The sequence below is a fragment of the Anguilla anguilla genome, chromosome 6 (genome assembly GCF_013347855.1).
Source record: "Anguilla anguilla isolate fAngAng1 chromosome 6, fAngAng1.pri, whole genome shotgun sequence".
Lineage (NCBI taxonomy): Eukaryota > Metazoa > Chordata > Actinopteri > Anguilliformes > Anguillidae > Anguilla > Anguilla anguilla.
In genome coordinates this window covers 13,100,113-13,122,252 of record NC_049206.1, presented here as the reverse complement: position 1 = coordinate 13,122,252, position 22,140 = coordinate 13,100,113, and the positions used below count along the sequence as shown (strand labels likewise).

Below are 22,140 nucleotides of genomic sequence, written 5' to 3'. Positions count from 1 at the left end.
ATCGAAGCGGAGAGGAGGGGCTGCACAAAGCCCACGCTGCGAGGAGGGTTCGCCGCGCTCAGGGGAACGGCACGCGCACCCCATCTCCCCCCCCCCCCCCTCCCTCCCCCGCAGCGCGCCTGCGCGGGCTTCGTTTGCGACCCCGCGCACGTCTGACTGATCGCCTCCTCTCCCGCTGTTTGCCCAGCACGTGTGCTTTCATCTGCTACAAGATAAAAATAACTCCCCGGGATGAAAGGCAGCGACGAGGCAAAGTCCCCCATCTCTATCACAGGCAAAGCGCCACTTTGACTGACTACCTGCGATGTACGCCTTGTCCCATTTGCATGCTCCTCTGGCACGCGGCATGCCACTCACTGCATGTCAGAGTGGGCGCAGAGGAGCCGGTTTACAATGTCACCTCTGTACCAAAATGCTCAAGCAGTATTCCCTTATTGAATCCCTGAACTGAATGTAGAGTATGTGCTGCAACATAAGATTCCTGCATAAGATGTATGCATATGCAGAATCTGTCAGAGCATTAGAATTCTCATCCCTCCCTCGATGATGCACAGAAACGGAATCCTGCAGTGGATTAGACGGGATCTTTGCGGTGTTGTGCCCATCCTCGGTGAAGCGCATTATCATGCTTGGGTCGTCCCTGGAGGTGGAGGCAGGGTGCTTCGTCAGCACCATCCCCCGGCCCCCCTCGCTGGGCAGACACACGGAGACGGAGAGAACACGTTCCGGTCTGGAGGCCTGATTAAGAGAGCTCGGGAGGAGAGGGAGCTAGATGGGCTTTCTGCACGTGTGTGAGTGTACAAGAGCATGTGTGTGTGTGTGTGTGTGTGTGTGTGTGTGTGTGTGAAAGAGAGGGTTAATATGTGCAAAGCAGAGGGACCTCCTAGCTCTGAAAACCACATGCACTGAGATCAGGGTTTTGGCAGGAATGTGGGCTGTGGGTGGTGGGTGGGTGCAGTGGGCACAGCGAACGGTGGATGGTGGAGGGTGTTTAGCAGTGGGCGTGGCCCACGTCCGGGGGCTTGCCTCAAGGTCTTTTGTCTGGGAGGGAGGGCACGGCTGCTATGGTAACAGCGAGCCCAGCACAAGCCCCGTCCAAACCCGCCCAGCCCAGTCTAGCCAGAGCCCGCGCGGTATTTATGGAGCCGGAGACAGGGGGCTAGCGCTAACGAGGCCCCGTGAGCTCTGAGAAGCGCGAGGGTCCGAGCCGACGGACGCCGGCGCACTCCTGACACGGCGAGACCGCTCCGCGCGCCTGACGAACGCTGCCGACACCCTCTCCCCGGCTCGATTCCAACGGGCGGGTCAGAGGCGGGGGGGCTGAGAAAGCCGGCCTGTCACCGCGCGCGAGACGGCCAGACCGGGGGAACACACTCGCGGCTCTTCGACGACGGTCATTCGCGCCGTTCAGAAAGGTCACAGATCAGCACTCAGTATCCGCTTCTGCAGATCCGTCAGCGCGCTTGGGACTCCAGCTGAAGAGTGAACGCTCCTAACGCGGCGAAGAATGCACTGGAGTGAGTAGCTCAGAGACCACGTCTCCCCCCCCCCCCCCAACCGCTCATCCCACCGGCCTCTCCTCGCAACCCCACCCCCCCACACCCGGCCCCACACACATTTTCAGTCTGCAAGATAACAGCTGCCTCTCTGTTGCTGTAATTTTACATAATTTCTACCTTCGATCAGAGCTTTTAAAAAAAATAAAATAAAAAAAATAAACATTTTCAGGTAATTGAGCCCACCTCCGAACAGAAAAAGAGAACAGAGGCGCTGCCAAGCGCCGGAGAGCTAATGAGAACGGCGCTCAGACGGGCGAAACGCTGATACCGTAGCGATCGCTGCCGATACCAACCGGCGCGGCGTTATTTATCCACGCTCATCCATCTCCCCGCTCCCCGCAGAAGTAGACGATTTCTCGGTAATCCGGGGGAAGGCAAATGTGATTAAAATTCATACATATTTAAACAAGGCAGGTAAGCAGCTCACTGTGTTCAGAGCCTGCAGTCACAAAATCACCAACCAACAGCTTCCAATATCACTGCCGTGCGATGGGCAGACCATTTCCCCGTTTAAGGCCAAAAGGAAGTAGAGTGGGAGTTGAACACCACTGTTGCTGCCATTTACTCACTATATTAACAAAAACCTTTTTAAAAAATGCCAGGGGGAAAACTGTGAAACAGTTCTTGGAGGATGGGATTTTGCATTCCAAAGCTTCTGTGGGTTTTGACTTTAAAAGACCGATCCTTAAGCTCGATTGGTAAGGACTGCTGGCCTATCAACCGCACTGCCCACAAATAATGAAGTGTGGCTGCACCACAAGGGCACGGCAGGCATTCCTCAGCACTGGGGCCTACATATTTTACAATGGAAAATGAATTAGCGCTGGTGTTAATGGATAAGGCCCCCGGAGTGCATTTCATTTCATTACTGGACATCTGCCACGCCTTAAGACATTGGTTGCAGAAAACAGTAGTTTGCGGTTTATCCTCTGTAATCCTTTAATTCTGTTGACAGCGTAACCAAACAGTTCAGGCTATGTTAATGACCGTTCTTGCTTTCTGCTGAATTCTGAACATTCTTTTGGAACCGTTGTAACTGCACATAAACCGAGCACAGCCATGGTACTTTGACACAGATGAGCCATACTTCAGCCTCACAGAGACACTGTGAGCTCTGTGTGTTTACTGTCTGTACTGTGGATTAGACAGAATGTGACACACCAAACTTCAAACCATGGACAATGAGATCAATCAATTGCTTGGATTGGTATGCAAATTCTTTTCAATTAACAAAAAATATATAAAGTGAAATGGACCATTTTATTCCTTATTATCAGTATTCATTAAGGAAGCCAAAGAACCTAGTGCAAACTAATTAGCTAAATATAATTAATCAATATTTTCCATTTGCATGCCTGATAGTGTCAGTAAATGCAAATCTCTGCAGTGAGTCATTGTTTATACAGACAGGACACACATACACACGCACTGTTTGGAGGGAAAAGTTTGCATCAAGTTAAATAAATATTCAACCTTGGGAGCCAGAGAATATTTGAATATCAAAGTTATTTAAATGTGCATCTCTAATTTGCGTACGCACAGTATCGACCTCAAATCAAAGCACAGCTATTCATGCGTCAAAGACACGGTGTCTGAGGTAACGGGGTAGCGATGGTAGCACAACTCACTGGAAAGTTTATTTAACCAGCTCCAAGGACTGATGGGACATGTAGTCTGGGCCGACTCAGGACCAACAAGACTCAAATCGGTTAACAAAAGCTTTCAAGCAGGCTCGGGAATGCGCAGCGACTTCAGGTCTTGTACAACAGCAGAGCAGCACAAGTGGACAGTGAGACAGCCATGGCCAGCTTGTGGTGGGTCTGTGTAACCAGGGGCTGTAGTTAGGCATCTACTATCACCACCGTCACAGAGAGCGTCCTCCATCGCCTCTCGAAAGCCTCGGCACAGAGGGCCGCGTGGGCGGGGGTTAGACAGTCTGAGCGCCCCTCTTATCTGCAAAGCCCTGATAAATGTGCAGCGGGGGGCCGGACAGATTCGCTCTCATCACGTCGGCTGCTTCTCAGCCCTCGTGAGTCATGTGCTTACCGATCATATCGCGCCATAACTCCAATTAACACTAATTAGAGGCCGCGCTGATCTGCGGCCCCGCTGCGATGACTTTCGGCCGCTCTCTCTCTCTCCGTTTCTGCTCCTCTGTTCCTTTTTCTCTACCCTTTTTCTCAACTGAAAGGCAATCAAACCCCCGGGTCTTTTAGGTGCGTGGAGGTGAAGCACAAAACCGCTTCAATGTCACTGCTTTTTTTTTTTTTTTTTTTTTTTAAAAGCATTATAAGCGTACTGCCCACCCATAATCGCGGTAGAACAGGGTACAGAAAAGACATCAGAGGTGCTGGATGGGAGACGGGAGCACTGTAGTTCAAATCAAGGGGTCAATTTTTGGGGCGAAGCTAGTGCTGTTTTTGGAATTTGGCTATACTCCACAGGAAGCACCAGTTAGCCAAGTCATGTGATCTGTGTCCGTGTTCAGAGTGACTACCTGGGCACTGATACAACTAGTGTGCACTGTGTTGATTCTCAAACATGCACAGGCTCAAATGCTCTTGACTGGCTATAGCTGGACCACAGTGAGACCTCCTCAAAAACCTCACACGGGGGAAGACCATTTTCAGTTCATTCACTGCTGTATAATGTAGTTATATTTAATTCTGGATTTGTTACCAACAGTGTATCTGCATGGCAGTTTGGACAATCGTTTGATCATCTCATTTAAGAACATCTGAATGCCAGTAGAAGGGAAAGAAGTTTTCAAAACCACATGCAAGTACATAAATAAAAGCTAGCAAAGAAGATTTAAAGAACAGAATTGGTCATTTAAAAAAAAGGAAAAATGATTTTATAACGAACAGAACGATGGTGGTCCCACCTCCACCAGTCTCCAACCACATAATCCCTCATATTTCTGGCCAATTATAATTTGCTGAACCACAGTTCTGTTATATAGATTGCTAGCCATTCCGCAGCCTTCTCCGTTTCATGCTAACAGCCCTGTGGTAACAGCAGCTCCTGAGATGAATAACCAAATAGAGACCCAGGCTAATGGATTTCAAATTGACATCTCCTTATCCAGCACACTTCCCCTCTCTCGTCCAATCAACTATGAAACTTGGTGACATCACAGCACCGGAACAAGTAGGGTACAAGAACAAAGGTGTGAATAACTGTGAACAAAGTCAGGGACTTCACTGACATCAGCGTTCACAAATTTTTTGCACAGTACATTTTAAGTGCAAATACTGTACAATATGGCAAGAGTATTGTGGATTATTACAAAAACCGAGGATTCCTAACTTCCATTTCAAAATTGAGGGATCACATTCATTAAGTTCACATCAAAAATGTACAGACGCAGGCCTACGTGTCACTCAGAAATACTTTTGCGCCTGGACAAATGCACAAAGTGCTTAATACTGAAGCGTTTTACGCGTCTGACAGCCAATGAACCACTCTCCTTTAAAAAAATCAATATTGGCTAATCACTGCCAAGACGGCCTGATAAAAAGAGAAAGGAGGAAAGACAATCTCGATAGCGAAGCGAGGAGGTGTCTTATCAGGAAAACTAATTTAGGCAACGGTCACGTGCCTTGGCTGAGCAACAAAACGGCCCAAAATGCTCCTGCGGGACGGACATCTGTTTGGCAGACCGCAGGATACCAGCAGCGATGAATTAGTGACATTTGGCTCAAATGGGAGCTCAATAGCTGTGTAATATCAGCTGGTTATCATTGATTGACAAAACAATCTCCCTCGCTGCAAAATGGCTAACCTTTGATGTGAACTCGCATGCAGACAGCAGGCACTGCAGAGTCCTTTATTAGGAAAAGGGGAAGGGGGGGTGAAATATAGGTGTGTTTTCAGACTTCTCTGACTCAGAGGAGACAGTGTGGGGATTTTTTTTTTCTAAAGCCCTGTTTACAAGCACCATGGAGGAGAGCCCAAGGGCACAGACATTTCAAACCAAGGGCTGCAAGGCTAAACATAAATGGAGGTTTACAAACACAGGGCTGCAGAATAAGTCTTGTGCCTCTGGATGGTACTGCTCCCCAAGTACTCATCTAGGATGACCCGAATCCTAACCCCAACAATTCTGCACATAAACCTGGTACCGATCCATGTTTCAGTATTTCTCGGCACTACACAATTCCACCAGTGTTATCTATAACAAGGAGGCTGTACACACAGTAAAGACATGCCATTTATGACACTATGTAAATGTCCAATTCAAGCAGGCTGTGAGGAGTCAGATACAGTACGGAGGAAAGTTACATAGAGAGAAATATAGAGGAAAAAAAAGAGACAGACAGCAGGAGAGCAGGACAGAGAGGCATAACCGAGAGGAAATGAGAGAGAAAGAGAGGGGTGGAAGGACATGGAAAACGAAAGGCAGTGATGGGGGAAAGTGAGTGAAAAAAAAACCAAAAGAGAGTGAAAGGGCAAACAGCATGCTATTCCTGCCCCCTGTCCGGTGTGACATCACCTAGGATGTATGGCCATGCCAACACACCAGCAGTCTGTTCACAGAGCCAGCGAATGAAATGGGGGAAAAGGTGTGCTATGAGTTCATTCTCAGTCACCTGACAACATGCCCAGCAGCAGATAAATGACTCACTATTGCTGTGGGGAAATGAAGTGTATGGAAATACATTGGATGAATAAATAATTATTATTATATAATGCATTATATAATAACAATGATAATAATAATAATAATAATAATAATAATACTAATAATAATATCTGAGTGTAACAGAATGTGATTCAAAATATGAATTTAGTGCCAGTGGTGCACAATGCACTGTTATGGTCATGAATAAGATATGACAGGGCCTCTGAATGATTTACTAGAATGGACTCTTCATCGCATCCTGCATATGTTGGCTTCCACTGTGTTACTGAGAAAGAATAGAATGACCTTCCCAGCCTCTACCTCGTCAACTTGCAATCTTCTATGTCCTTGGCATCGCAATCAAGCCACTTCCATCCGTGCAGAAATAACTACGCTCTCATCCAGATCTGAATCCCTCTAGTGTGCCAACTGCAGCAGAAATTGAGCTTACAGGTGTATATATAACCCGTGGCACACATTCTAACTGAATAAGAAATTGTTATATAAATACACCACAAACCATCACACATGTTGCAAGGGTTGTGGAGTCATCTTTGTGCAGCCATCTGTGAACAACCAATCACAGACTGGCAATCTTTTTTTTTTTAGGTTTTGCATTTAATTTTTCAAACTCAAGTAACATTCTGGAATGTCTCACTTGAGACATTTTACTCTCAAAATAATAAATTGGGAAACTAAGACATTAAAAGATCTAACTACAGCAGTAAAATAAAGCCAATGAATAACACACAACTGATTCAAGACAATCCCAACAAATGATTGATGTTCTATGGTTTACCAATAGTTTTAACAGTGCTGCAATTCTGAAGCAGCTGCTTTAAAAATATAGCGTAGATAAGTCAGATCAATAATTAGTTTCACTGAATGACAGTCTGTTGGCACCAATGGTGCAGGTTTTTTTTTTTTTTTTTTTTTGCTCAAATATAAATTAGAATTTGGTCAGAATAGACACTGCAGCTTTGCAGAATCCCAGACATGATAAATTCTGACATTCACAGGACCACTTATCAGTCCGTTCAGACTGTTAAAATGATAAGGTAGGTTCGGATGAGTCACCTTTTCACACAGAATGTTGTGCGAAATGATCATTAAGATCATTCTGTGTCATTACAATGGGTGTGTTCAGCATGACGGCTCTCCCGTTTCAGTGGCTTCTTTGCACCGGTGAGAAAGTTATTCTAAGAAATGAGGGAATTGCATGAGATGACAGCAGGTGATCTGCGGTAAATCCTTGTTTGTGAATCAATTCCCTGAAAGCAGACACTGAGACCTGCGCTGACGTCACATCTGTGAAGTTCTCGTGCATTGAAGCAGCCTGAAAACGTGTCTTGGCCGGTCTGGAAATAAAGGAGGACCAAAAAAAAAACGCAGATATCTCATGGCTAGTGGAACTTTTTGTAAATGCGCTGTAAAATCCACAGTTCACAGAACCCTCAGAATTGATCTCAGACTCATTTCTGCTCAAATGAATTAGCCGCGAGCCAGTGTGAATAACCCTCGGAACGTATCCGATCAGGACACAAAAGTGTGAAAATCGTGATTTTCTAATAGCTTCTTCAATCCAACTGTATTTTGTCTGTTGTCATTGGCAATGTGCAAAATGTCCTGGAGAATTCACATTTTATTAACTGGATTGGTAGCCTATGTAAAGAGTTTATATTTTAAAAGTGACCAAGAAGACTGTCATGACAACTACCAGAGACCTTTTTGTATGCAAGCCGTGAAAGACCAGAGGCCCCACGGGGTAATATACTGGGAGAGAGAATGAGAGGGAACTGCCTTGATGTGCAAATATGTGATCATGAGCACAAGTGGTCTGTGCCTTCCCTGACAATAATTGCAATAAGTCTCATAGCAGTGCTATGGCGGAGGTGCCAATCGTATATCAAATACATCTCGGCTCAATCACTCGTCTCATGCGACAAAAAAAAAAAAAAAAAAGATTGACGCCGATTTATTACTTTCATTTTTTAATTACAACGTCATCATCATTATGAGCAGAAGCAATATTACGATTCCTGCTTGTATTAGCGTTATTTGGATGCCTCAAAAGTCGAGAGTAGCCTAAAGCATGCGTCACACTGAGTTGAACAATGTTTTGAAAATGTGTCTCGGGTAATAATTTCATTTTAACAATCCTGAAAAGTTTGAGTGGGAGCTGTTGGTGCACCTACGAGACAAGCTGAGGTGATGCAAAAACAGTTTTCCTGGATGCTGTGCCTATAGCAAGATTCAGAAAAAAATCAGATTGATAAACGAATGAGATATAGCACACTAAAGCACACATACTAATACATTATGGGCATGTCATACAAGCAAATGTTATTGGCTGCGACGCTATTAAAATATATAGCCTAACTAAGCAAAAAATAAATAAAAAATCCAAACTGTACGGGAAAAATATTGATTTCAGAATGAAAATTTCTCTTACCAGATATTTCGGCCTGAGGAACTCCGCTCAGGCTAAAACCCTTGCCGTTGTAGAACTGCCTGACATCCGAACAGCTGCGGGCTTTGCTGCTCACATTGTCCCCGAAAACCGGACCGATGAAGACGCAAAAAAGAAAAGCCCACAGTATATCCATTTTACAGGGGGGCGAAATGACCACCACACGGTTAAGTGCAAATCCGAGAACAAGTGAGAGTAATATTGAAAAGTCCTAAACTGCGAGAGGCATCCGCTCGGCTGACTGTCCGGTAACGGGGTGGTAAGCGCTGCAGCACGCCTCTAGCTAGCGGTGGTCGAGGACATGTAATACCAGCCTGTTCTTCTGAAATCTGAAACGAATTGCAAGTGTATCCGGAGACTGACTGCAAGAGTTTCAATCCTTCCAAAGGCAGTTTTGCTTCCGCACTCTATACAAATGAATCAGGTTACTCAAATGCGTCAGTTGCAATGAATCATGCCAGTATACAGACAACAATTTTGTTATTTTGGAGAGGACGTGAAATAGCCTAAGCGAAGAGGGGGAAATAATTATGTAAAACGAAATGCATATACAATTCAACAGAAAAAAACGAGCCAATACAACATCAAATTAAACGGGTTTTGATATTAAACGAGAAAGAGCAATCCAACACAGAAATACGATATTCTGCTGCAGTTAAGGTATTTGGGTGCACGTGCCAGAGCGCAAGGAGTGAGTGTAGTTGCGTTTTCCAGTCGGCTTTATTGCGGAGATGCTCTCGCGGCACTGCCTTGTGGACAAGTGAAGGAGAAGGGAAGACACCACCTGCAGGGCATGGAGTTCGTGTTTCTGCGCGAGGCTTTCTGAGGAGCTTCCCTGCAGGAAATTGAATCAAACCAGCGGGTCGGCCAATAGAGGGGGTTATTTTTTGCCACTACTCAATGGGGTTTTAAGGTTGGGGCTGTTTTCAGGGTGTTCTGCCGACCTGTCTATTCACTGACTCTACATAGGCTACAGTGCCTTGAGAAAGAAGCCTATTTGCCCCCTTCCGTATTTCCTTATTGCTTATTTGTCACACTGAATGGTTTCATATCTTCAGACAAAACGTAATATTAGACAAAGGTTATAAAACACCCAAAACCGCGTGAAAAAGTAATTGCTTCCTTAATCCTAATAACTGATTGCACCTTTAGCAGCAATAACTGCAACCAAACGCTTCCTATAATTTCAATCTTTCCCATCGTTATGGTTTTTGAGCATGAACTGCTCGTTTCAGTTCCTGCCACAGCATCTCTATTGGGTTCAAGTTGGAGATAACGGCTCTCACTGTGGTTTGGTGGAGTCCCATAGCCTTAGAAATGGCTTTGTAGCCCTTTCCAGACTGAAATATTTAAACAAATTTTCTCATCTTTTCTGGAATTTCCTTTGATCATGGCATAGTGTGCTTGTAGAAACTTTGTGGTGACTAGCTCACTCTGATGATAAGATGTTATATGACTGAGATTTAGATTAACCAGGGCTGGCTGCAATCAAGCCTGGCTGTTCAGTCAGCTGAATCAAATGATCAATTAAATTTGTTTAATTGGTTGATTGAGTACCTAAGGGATAATGACATTTTCACATGGGTGATATGGGTGTTTGTTATCTTTTTTCATTAAATAGATTAAATAATTTTAACTTGTTTAAGCTGAAATGTGTTTTTGTGTTTACTCCATTTCCATTTTGTCTAATATTAAATTTTGTCTAAAGATTTAAAACCATTCAGTGTGACAAATATGCAATAATAGAGTCAATCAGGAAGGCGGCAAATCCAACCATTATATAAATTCCACAAATTAAACAAAACTAGCAGCACACAACTAGACACCCCAACAAACGTTTCTCTTACCTCTGTCTTTATTTATTAACTGTAAGATAAATAACTACGGTTCATTGCCAGTATTAGCAATTGTAACAAAATAAAGCAACTCAAGAGACTTTAAATTGATTGCACTCACCATATGTTACAAGTAAAACGAGTTGCTAGCAGAAACAGCTTTATAAATTAATTTTTAAAAGAGCTTGCCTATCCTAAACTCGCCAGGCTGCATGCACATACATTTTTCCTCCGAACCGTATATTTTTCAGGAAAACTATGAAATTCAAAGTAGCATATGGTTGCTTTCTTCAAGAAATAGTGCACTGAGGCATAGATAAAGTCCACTTTGGGGAAAAATTCAGCCACCGTTTGACCCACCACAAAAAAACTTTCAGTTCTGTGAGAAATGACCAAGAGTTGAACTGGCTCCGCATCCACTCAAGCGTTCCTGGAAGTGTGAAACAGGCTAATTGGGCACTTTAAAAAAATTCACGCCTGCAGGATACTGGGTGCATGTGTGTGTGTGAGAGAGAGCATGTGTGTGTGTGTGTGTGTGTGTCAAAGAATGTATATATCCCTGTTTCAGATAGGGGAAGTAAGAGTTTTAACCGGATGCACTACTGTCACAGAAATTATTTAGTGTGTAACATTACATTGACATAAGTACACATTTCAGTGAACGTTGTCGTGAATACTGGGGGGCAGTGCCCCTTAATTATTGAGGGGCCATCGACCTGGCTTTGACCCCTCTCACCAATATCCACAAATGGCACGCTTTTTAAAATTAATGCTCAATTCATCTAAGGTATATTTGCATCATCATAATCATATATTGCATGGCTCTACATGTGACCCAATATTCTGGTTATTTAAAATGTTGTTTATGGAAGTTTTTGTATGTTCTCCTGTCACATATCAAAGGAAACAATATAAATGATATTACAATATTTCATGGTTTAAATATCATTTGCGATCTATAAACTGGTATGCGGCAGTAACAACAGCCACCATATTATGAGTCAGCGTGAGACATTTCTGTATTTAAAGAACTGTTGAGCCACATTCACAGCAGCCCCTGAATAACCCTGAAACTCACATCAAATTTTAGAGGAAGACCATTGGGAAAATATATGACATGACTTAGACCCACACCAGCAATACAAATAAGTAAAATAAGACATGCTAACTCCCTGTACACAGCACAACTGGCAATCATAGTAGGTAATGTGACAGATAATATGATTAACCATCAAAATCTGACAGTGATCTAGACTTTCTTTCACATGAGTGTGACATGTAATCATGGAGTGGCCAGGAAGTGATCCTCAGATCTACATTATACATGTGTATAGGCGTGCTAGTGCAGTATGGGCATATATCTTTCTTTGGCTGCTGGCCTATTGCACTGTTCTGTGCATGCGAGTAGTGTAGATTTTATTTCACCCTTGTTAACCACCTGCGTCAGTGAGTATGTGTATCTGGGGAAAGTTTTCCTGGTGCTGCAAATGCAGTGCAAGTTTTTACTCGTTCAATGCCCTTTGTCCTCCCGTCTTTGTGAAAGAATCAATCCTCACCACAGACACAGCTGTGATTGTACTTCAGAATCACGCCAACCACAAGCTTTTTTTTTTTTACTCTGCACAGAAACATCTACAGTGCAGCTTCTCCCACCGGGCTTTCCCTCCATTCTTTACATATATGATGTAAAGGTATGTAACAGGTACTGTATTTGAATTAATTGAATACATTACCATGAAAAATTGTTCCAAATGTTAATCAACAACATTCACTTATTTAATCAGAATGGTATGTACAATATTTATTTATGGTTTAAAATTAATCTTAATTAAAAAGAATGATAAAGTTGACAAAAGCAATAGGGTAGTTTCGATGCTTGTCCCCCCCCCCCCCCCCCCCCCTCCCCCCCCAACCAGAAAGAACCAACAAAACAATGTAAATACCTGAAACATTGGTATATATTATATTCCATAAACCACATTTTCCAGTTTGCATTTCCCTTGTCTGCCATATTAGATTTCTTGCCATTTTCTTATCAGTAAAGTGATGCTTCTTCTCATTTGCATGGAACATGGTGCAAAATAATGTATGCAATGAAGCTATCAAGCATAATTTGTTAAAATTAAATATTTAAATAAAACAGGACTGTTGAAATATGCAAATGTGTGAATCTCATCCACTGTCAAACCTTCTGAAAATAGGAATGTAGGTGTTATTTACAGTACCTTATTACAATGTATGGCAGTGCGAGTGACAAGCACTGATGAGCGCATGAGCTAAAATGTTTACTTTACTGCTTTGACAACCACAGAGCACTTTCTACATCTTTCAGTTTAGTACTTATGCAAGAATACGTGAGGATACTGGCAATTTGACTTCAGTCCATTTCTGCAGGAGTGTGTGGACAGCGTTCTTTTCGATTTTCAGTGCCTTATCACTGCACCACATTTGAAACAAATCCCATAAAATGCATGTTTCATTTATTTATTTAGTTAGTTATCAAATATTTGATATTAAAGCTAGTGCTTCTCACAGGCTCACCAGCGTGAATGACATTTAGCATGCATGATCATTGTATTAGAAGTTTGCCAATAAAGCATATGTCACCACAGCCAATAAAATTGCATATGTAGCCAAAAGCTCATAATTCTCAACAAATATTTAGAAATATGAACTTTTTGAGTGAGGAGAAGACTTATATTGCACAGCAATTTTCAAGAAATTAAAAATAACTAGTACATTGCAATAAACTACTGGAAATGGCATAGTAGCATCTATGTAACAGAATCTTTGAATATGCAAATTGACAACGCTTGCCACTATGTGTCCTGGAATATGTAGTATCGGCTCGGAATCTGAATTCAAAATCAATTTCTTTACTGAACCCATAGACTTCTGAATATGGTTCTGGAAGCAGTCATCTGTAAATTGTGCACTACAAACACAGATTCCCTCTATGCTGTCAAATACATCTATGTGATTTTTATAAACAAATTCCACCCATTTTTGTTTTAGAATGGCCTCCTTTGGTAACAAGTGGAATGAAGTTCCGACTTCCGGGTTGCATCCTTAAAACTCCGTAGTCTGCCATGTTTAACACACCATCTGTCACAACAATGTCAGTAACAAGTTAGCTTTCTGCGCGCTAACCGTACAGCTACACTGGTGCATTTGCGTTGTGTTCGCGTTGCGTTTGCCATCAGTGCTGGATCCATGTCCCGTTATACCTGCTCCACAGCGCTTTCTGAGCGCGTTGCAATTCAATGTTTTGAAAAAGGGAGCACCGGGGAAATGGCTGCAAACTGTTCCATACAGTTCCATTTGCATATTTATGCATGGTGGACCATGATAGGTTCAACATATTTGTGACATCACAAATTTTGCTTGTACATGCAAGCTTCCAACTCAGATTTCAGGGAAGTGCAGTGAAGCTAATTCATCTACAGTGGACCAATGTGAAAAAGGCACTAACCTAATACTCTATTGATCCCAAAACGTGTCACTTCATGATTCAGTGACATTACAGCTCTGATTTTGCTGCAGAATTTTTGATTTTTCCTTCCAAAAATTGCAACAACCACTCATAAAATCTTATGTTTGGCCCCCGGTTATTGCTCCTTCCAGTTATATTTATACAGAAGCATGGTGGTGTTTCCACCTCTTGGAAATGCTCTGTCATTAAAATGTCCAGTACAGACAGGAAAAAGTGTAAGTTGAGGGAATATTAATACACTGCATTTCTCCTTCCCTCACATGAGCAGTTCAAACGCAGAGCATTTTCAAGCTTTGATTTCAATGCATTCCTTACTACATGGCACAGCAAGCCATTCTGAGGCAGCTGACAGGGTGCTCTGTTTGGAGTGTAACTAATGCAGATCCTGACAGAGTCCCACGGTCTCTGAGCGAGTCCGTTTATCTGCTGTCTGTGTGCTTACACTCTGCCCTCTCGTGCCAAAATGTCTCAGTGTATCATTAAGGTGCCCAGTGCCAGCCCCCGCCTCCCCCCCACCACCCCTCCACCCGGTCAAATAAACTGACCTGCCTCAGCTGTCAGTATCTAGGAAACTGTGTGTGTGTGTGTGTGTGTGTGTGTGTGTGTGTTTTAGTGTGTGAGAGATTTTGTATGTACAATTGCATGTGCATATGCATGTATTTGTTTGTGTCTGTGCCGGCAGTGCCAATTTAGCCTTGTATGGAAGAAACTTTTGTTTAAAAAATACGTTTGAAGCTCACTCACTGACATAAAGCAATCAAAATGAATAACTGTATATTTGTCTGAACATTGTTGTACATTTTTCTTCAATTGTTCATTGTTTTTCTTTTTACAATTATTTCAAAATTGATGATTATGTCATGTTTGCACACTCCCAGGAGGGACAGCTTCAGCCCACAGCATCTCCCGCATTACTCAATAGCACCTCCTCTGGTCAATCCAATCCCTGCACTCTCCTTGACAGACCCATTTGGCACAATGACTGCATTGTGGAGCTGATGGATTGCACAGGTGGCTGGCAGTTACGGGACATTCCTCTAATTGCAGTGGCACATTTCAAATTAGGGGAGAAAAAAGGAAATGTGGGGCTGTCATATTTTTCCAACAGACCAATCCAGTATCATGATATGAGCACTCAGAATTTCTCTTGCTTCGCTTTTGCTGAATGTACTCGGGCAGTAGTCATATTTTGAAACGAATATATTTTGGTAATGACAACATATAGTGTGAACCTGAGGTAAAGCCACCTTACATGGTGCACTAGTTTTTGGGATCTCTTTCTGTTCCTGGAAGATGAAAGTGAGGCCCCACTGTGGCTGGAATCAGAAGGGGTGTGATGGGTATAAATATTGTGTGGGGAGTGTTTTCAGACTGGGTGGAAACTGTCCCCAGTTGGGCTATTTTTTATGTTATTGTGTGGGGGGAAATGGCTTTTGGTGGTTTGTCATAATTTGGGCTATTTTCTTTTGTATTGCTTGGGCCTTTTATCTCCCTCCTTCAATGAATCATTCACAATAATCAGTGAAGTTTGTTTCACCTCTGCCTATTCCTTGATTGGTATTCTACCTGAAGCCTGTCAATGGGCCTCACAAGTAGTGTTGTCATTCTCTTTGATTTTGCTACCATTTTCAAGACTTCCAGTTTAAAAAAATAGACTGCCTGTGGGAGAAATGAATTGTGTCTTCCTCATTCCTCTCAAAATAGTTTATGACATTACAATGTTTAATTGTATTTGAAAAATAAAAATAATAATTTGTATATGATAAATAATCTGTGCAATTTTAAAAAGCAAATAGCTAACAGCTAAGTGGTTAGTATTTTTAACTGTTAACTCCATAATTTAGAGAACTGTGATTGCATATTCTAGACAGTTATATAACTTGCTAATTTGCTAGAAATAAACAAATCTGTGATTACCACAGATTCTATACAGTTACATAACTTGTTAACGTGCTAACAGTAAACAAAAGACTTGACAAGCTAGCCAGTGTTAGCTAGGGTGGCTTGCCAGCTTGCACTCACTTGCCCCCTCAGCTACAGTACCAGTTCAAGTAGAGTCTCACAATCTCATGTCGGGTAGCATTAGCCGATGCTATATGACATTCACTCACTGTTATCCTGTATCTAGCAAGTTTACTAGCTTGCTTAGATAATCAATGCTGGTTTGCTAACAGCAGATTAGTGTACTTGGTGACAATCAACTGCACGTGCCTTACAAAAGCAGACCAGCATCACATGAACCCAATTCTCTTTAGGCACCTTTAAAGGTGGCGTTCTTGTCATCAGTATATACATAATGAACCAACTGGCATTCAGTAGGCATTTAGAAATTTAGAAATTTGACTTGCCTATCAGGCTATTGTTCCTCATATCAGAACCATGTGATACACTCACCACTGGGGAGTCAGTGAACAGAATTTCCAGCTCTGTATAAATGACTGCTGTATATGGTCTACGTATGGGCATTTCAATACAATAGTCTGTTCATAGGGTACAACAGAAGCACTGCATGATTCGTCTCTGGAAATGTTCAGACCCAGAATCTATGGTACAATAGTGCATGTGAACTCCATGCCTGGAAATCAATTCTCAGGATGTTTTTCTGCAGAAATCAAGTGGCAGCATTGCAGACAGAATGACTGTGACCAGAGACCACATCTCGGTTTCCACCCTCCCATCTGTCCAAAGCACCCCAGTGTTTTCACACAGACAATGTTCACACTCTCATTTCATTTGCATATTCATATTAGTCCACTTTATAATATGGGATCATCGGTTTTATGAGGATAGTTAGGAATTTAGACGTTTATCCTATTTTCTACCTACCCAAGATGTTGTCGATTGATAAATATTGCAACGGTGGCCCACTCACCAGGTCCCTGACCCTGTAATTTGCACCTGTTCTGTTGGTTAGCAACATGTATGGTAGCCACCTTCAGCTACCTCCAGCTACTAACTGTTAGCTGACCTTGTAGAAATTGTAATCTGATGGGATATTGTAATCAGAGTAATGTGAGCAATTTTACTAGCCTATTTGCTGCTACATAAAGAAAGACAGTCAGCAAAATGGCTGCCACAAACAAAAAGGTCACATGACTGAGACAGATTGATTTCCTGTAGATGGGGTGACATCACAGTATGTATCTGCCTAGCAGATTCATGTACCAACATGCTACATTTTTGTTCTTATTTTGTATTTAAATAAGAGTGATTGAGAGAAAAGAACCCAAAGGTTGGGTCTAACCAAAGATTGAAACCTATAACCTTTCCATGCTTCACTGAAGGGTGTTCTTGATGACTTGTGTACGGACACCAAGGTGACATTGTGAGTCAGTCCTGCCAGTATAGGAGATATTTTATGTATAATACACAACAGGCACGCTCCACTCCTCTGAGTTCATGGTGGATCCTAATGTGCTACATGCTCATTGAGTCCAGTAGTGCAACAATTGACCAGTAATGAATTGCATTACCAGTATTTCAGAAACTTACTGAGACAATCAGTTTTTAAAACATTCCTGTACAAATAAGCTTGTGGCGAGGTGGACAACACTAACAACAAAAACTGCCTCAAAAGAATTTTAAAAGGTTCAAATGAACAACAACAACAATCTGAAAACGGTCAAATCCTTTCTTAGCTTTTCTTAAGTTTTGTCAGATTGTTAAAGGGGAAGAGTTACCTTTGCTCAGCCCTTTGACAGGAGCTCACCAGCAAATGTCAGCGGGACACCTCATTGTTATTGTCCGCATACAGTAAGCCTGCACAAAAGAACAGCGCTACGGCAAACAGGCGTTGAACCACACTGTGACCTATCAATAAATTAAACCGGCAGAGATCAAGACCTTTCGCAGATTTCCTTTTTCAAATAAGAGTAATCACAATGAAAGAAGCGCAGCTCTACCAGGAGGAGATTGAAAACATATGGTGAGCATTTAAAAAAAACTGGATGGATTTCCGACTGTGGAATCAGCTGTGCTACATCGCATTTTCATGGTCGATTGTGAGCTTGTTCCTGCACAGTGGCCACATATTTCTGGGTAACACTGAAAGCCAACCGGGGTGACTAGGCAGCACATGCATTCCTTTCCCAGGGTTCGCCATGGTTGGGCTTAATGGGAAGCCATTGTTGGGATAAAAATGCACTTGGGACTGAATAGCATTTTGTCAGCTATTCATCCGCAACGTGTTTCTTGGAACCGTCTCTTACGTAATCACAAATCTAAGCACACTCTCGCTGTCTAAATACTAGGAATTTGTAAGTAATCTTTTGTAAGTTTCTAATCAATCACCACAACTTCTGGTAAACACAGAAGACATAGGTCTACACAACAAGAAGAGAGAGAGAGAGAAACAGGGAGGAAGGCAAATAAAACAGGCAGGAAAAACATGGAGGGAGTTATATAGAGAGGAAAGAGAATGAGGAGACTGGTAAAAAAAACCGCTGGTAGATGATGTTTCTTGTCAAACTGAGGTCAGACTGCTCTCCAGCTACATTGTTGCATACATCATTATGCAATCGTTCCCTTCTCTCTCGTGCACGCAGTTATCTTCCAAATGTCACTTTCCTTCCTCGTTATGAAAACACAATTATAAGTATCGAAAGCGGATTAAGACACGAGTCCGTGGAGGAAAATGTAGCGTCTCCCTCGCAATGTCTCGGGGAGTGTGATTGACGGAGTGCCTGTATTAACGCCACGAATTTCAACCATTTCGCTTTTTGTGTAAAGACGAAACGGGGGCCGTCTGTGCTGTGAATGTGGCGGGGACTCGGGGAGACCCCCTGGTGGAATTTGAGCCAGGCGTCTTTTTCTCTCCGGGATCGGTCACAGTGAAATAACTGCAAAAGCGTAAACTCCGCTCACACCTGCGGGTCACCTCACCACCGCGAAACCACCGCGTGGAACGGGAACACGTTTAGCGCTCGGCTCGTGCATATTGCCGGTTCCTCCTCTGTTCTCAGCTATTATTTTTTCACAGCTTCTTAAGGCTCTGAGTACCCGTGAGTGACAGCTCTCCGTCCTAGCGATTTTATTCACCAGACATTTAAAATATTACGTTCATTTAGTAGACACTCAAATCCAGAGCAATTTACAATATAGGAGAAACATAACTAGCCTACGTTCATCTGTTTAAATGCAATTACAGGCAGATCATCATCTATTAATTACTTAGTGTTTCTTAATTTTTCTTTATTTTAATTTGCTAATTTGCTGTGTCTTTCTCTCTTTCATGACAAATTAACTGTTGATTGATGTCATTGCAGTTTCTACACATGGATCACACAGGCTACCTTAAATGCCATTAATGGGAATTTGACCAAGACACACATTTCATTTAACAACCTAGTGTACATGCACAACAAACCTCATAGGAATGTTCTTGTAGGTCAGTTAAGAAATTCATCAATGTTTACCATAATTCTTGATTGTTCAATGTTTTTCACTGTCGACTAATATATTATCTTAAGTGTTGCTAAAATGTAAATGTATAAAATCTATGAAATGCAAGTAAACAAAATCTATTGAAAATAATAAATGACACAGCACTAAATATAAAATATTAAGAAGCTGTGATGTGACAAAATAAGCCCATATATGGTATTGTGAAATTATGCAATAAATTATTCAAAACATGCATACAATGACATGAAATGTGTGTGCATTGTACGTATATAACTGTAATGAATAAGTTATGCAGTAATGGCACACGAGTTCAACAGATGTCAGAAATATATCCCTGATATTTTCACGTTTCCATAGAAACACATGAACACGCATGAATTTTGCATTAATGCCTATTCTGTGGCAGAGCAACTGGACCTTTTCCAGAGGAATCCTGTCCCTGCGTCCCGCTATCCCATAAAGGCTTAGAGTAAGTGCTGTTTTAAATTTCACAGAGATTCCATGCACGAGTGTAAGCCTCCTACATCATTGATTTCCTATCATCACCACCCCTGCTATGTGACACCCTGGCAAGATGTACTGAATTTTCAATTGCTCTTGATCAATGAGCTCCTGTTTAGTTAGGATAGCCCACCAGAATCCCCCCCCTCCCCATCCCATAATGAGAGAGAGAGAGAGAAAGAGCGGATAAATGTTCTGTTCTTCGTTTGTCGGTGGGGGGGGGGGGTTGTTAATACCGTCTGTGTATCAAATGAAAACTGGATAGATAAAGTGAGAAAGGAGGGGAAAATGAGAAAGTAACAGAAGAAAAGGGGAGAAAGAAGGGAGGGAGAAAGGGAAGCTGCATGAGAGAGGGACTGGGAGGTGGGTGGATAGAGTAGGTGGAGGTGGGGGGCGGGGGGGGGGGGATAGAGCAATGACAAAGGAGACCCGGTAGGCTCATGAAGGGTCAGCAAAGCAGCCTATCACTGAATCTCCTCATACGATTACTGTGACATCTATCCTGTCTCAAAAACAGCACAAACCACCCCCCCACCCCCCCCTCCCCCACACACACACACGCTCTCTCTCTCTAATCCACACCTTCAAACCAGACAGCTCCCAGGATACACTGCATTTTCAATCTGCCTTCTCTACCAAGACGGTATCACCCAGGAGACACGCAACCTAGCACGGAGCCCGCGTCGGGCTACCAATCGGATCCAGCGCGAGACGTCCTCCGATGCATTTTCAATCTCTCAGCGCTGCTCGGCGGCGCGTGACAAGCCTCGCGCAGGTGACGGCTGAGCGCCGAGCCAGATTTAATGTACGCTTCCAGATTAAACTCTCATACGTTTATTGCAAAAAAATCAATGGGCGGGTCTGGATTTAGCGGAAGAGAGAGGGGTAGTAAAGGAGAGACAGAGTGTGATAACGGGAACGGCGGCGGCGGGACGCGCGGGGATGTTTTGGAGAAAAGAAATGATCGCTCCCAGTGGGATCCACAGAAGAGTGAATCGGAGAACGCTTGTCATAGGCGGGAAAGAATCGGCCATCTTTACTGTATTCAGCCGCATCCCCCGGGACTCAATGGTCAGGACGAACCAGATAAAGCCTTCTCAACAAAAGGGCTGTGGGGTGCCTTAGTCATTTGGTTTCGCATGTAATTGCAACGGGCTGAATGGTACGTCCTGCTCAGAGCTGTGCAGACCAAGTTTAAGTAACGCTGAAGGCCATTCAAAGACCTCAATGCCCTTGAGAGAAGCTGGAGGTTCGCTAGTGTCCGGATTAAGACGCCAACCTGGCATTCTAAATCTGGCCATCGTTACATCCCCAGTTTCCTTGGCTAAATAAAACCTTTAATCTTCACCTCAGCTGGTGAGCGTTCCGGTGCAAAACGGTTCCTGTGCGTCACGCAGGTTGAGGGGTGGGTGAGGTGAGCCGGTTACCCTTCACAAAAAAAATAAATAAACAGATCATGATTACAGCCACTATGTAAAAGAAGTTTATTATGATTATTTTAGCATTACTACATTACATGTCACAATAAACTCCTGTTTTTCTTACATTCACCTCTGTCCACATTGATCCTCTAAGGCTGTAGCTTGTAGCTTTTGCTGACTGGTGTAATCAAACATCAAAATGGCCACATTCATAAACTGTTGCGCAATATTTTTTTATACTTCTTTTAACTCATAACCAGGGTTATATGCTGAAAATAACTCCTCATTTAGGAGACGACTTATGCAATTTCTGAAAAAGACGCGCTTAAACAGCAACAGAAAGTAAGAATTTGGCATTTGTATTTTAATGTATCAATGTGAATCATTTATCCTGGTATGCTGCAGTGTAAATACTGCAACAGGATTTAGCAAGTGTATAGGCCCAGTGTCATTAGAAGGATCTGTGTCTCATCATAATTCAGTTGTTACAAGAGACAGAGTCATAACAGAGTGCTGTGCCTCCTCATCAACCAATGGGATGTCTTCAGGACCTTGGAGAGAAGCAGCATGTGAAGCTACATTCCCCCAAACCTCAGAACAACAAAAGAGGAGCCATTTAAATTGTCTTTGTCCCAAATTGTGGAAAGGGTTCGACCAACATCATGTTTAAATAAATCTGTGAACATGCGTGGTGCAGTGACAAGTGTGGCAGTGTCTCTGTTCTATTTTGAGAGCTCCATATAAATATGGAGCCCGGCTGATGTAGCAAGTGCATTTTATCCCATAGCAATAAAGTACCACTAGTCATGACAAAGCAGCAGTGTTTGCTTTGTG

General features: G+C 42.8%; 1 protein-coding gene across 1 annotated transcript in view; it reads right to left on the bottom strand.

Annotated features, from left to right (window-relative positions):
- LOC118230656 (glypican-1-like) overlaps positions 1–9,467 on the bottom strand; it is a 67,252-nt gene extending 57,785 nt beyond the window's left edge. Inside the window, exon 1 of the mRNA XM_035423864.1 lies at positions 8,636–9,467. Within this exon, the coding sequence (XP_035279755.1) occupies positions 8,636–8,789 (154 nt within the window). The 5' untranslated portion in view covers positions 8,790–9,467. The remainder of the gene's footprint in view (positions 1–8,635) is intronic.
- Positions 9,468–22,140: the final 12,673 nt, after the last annotated feature.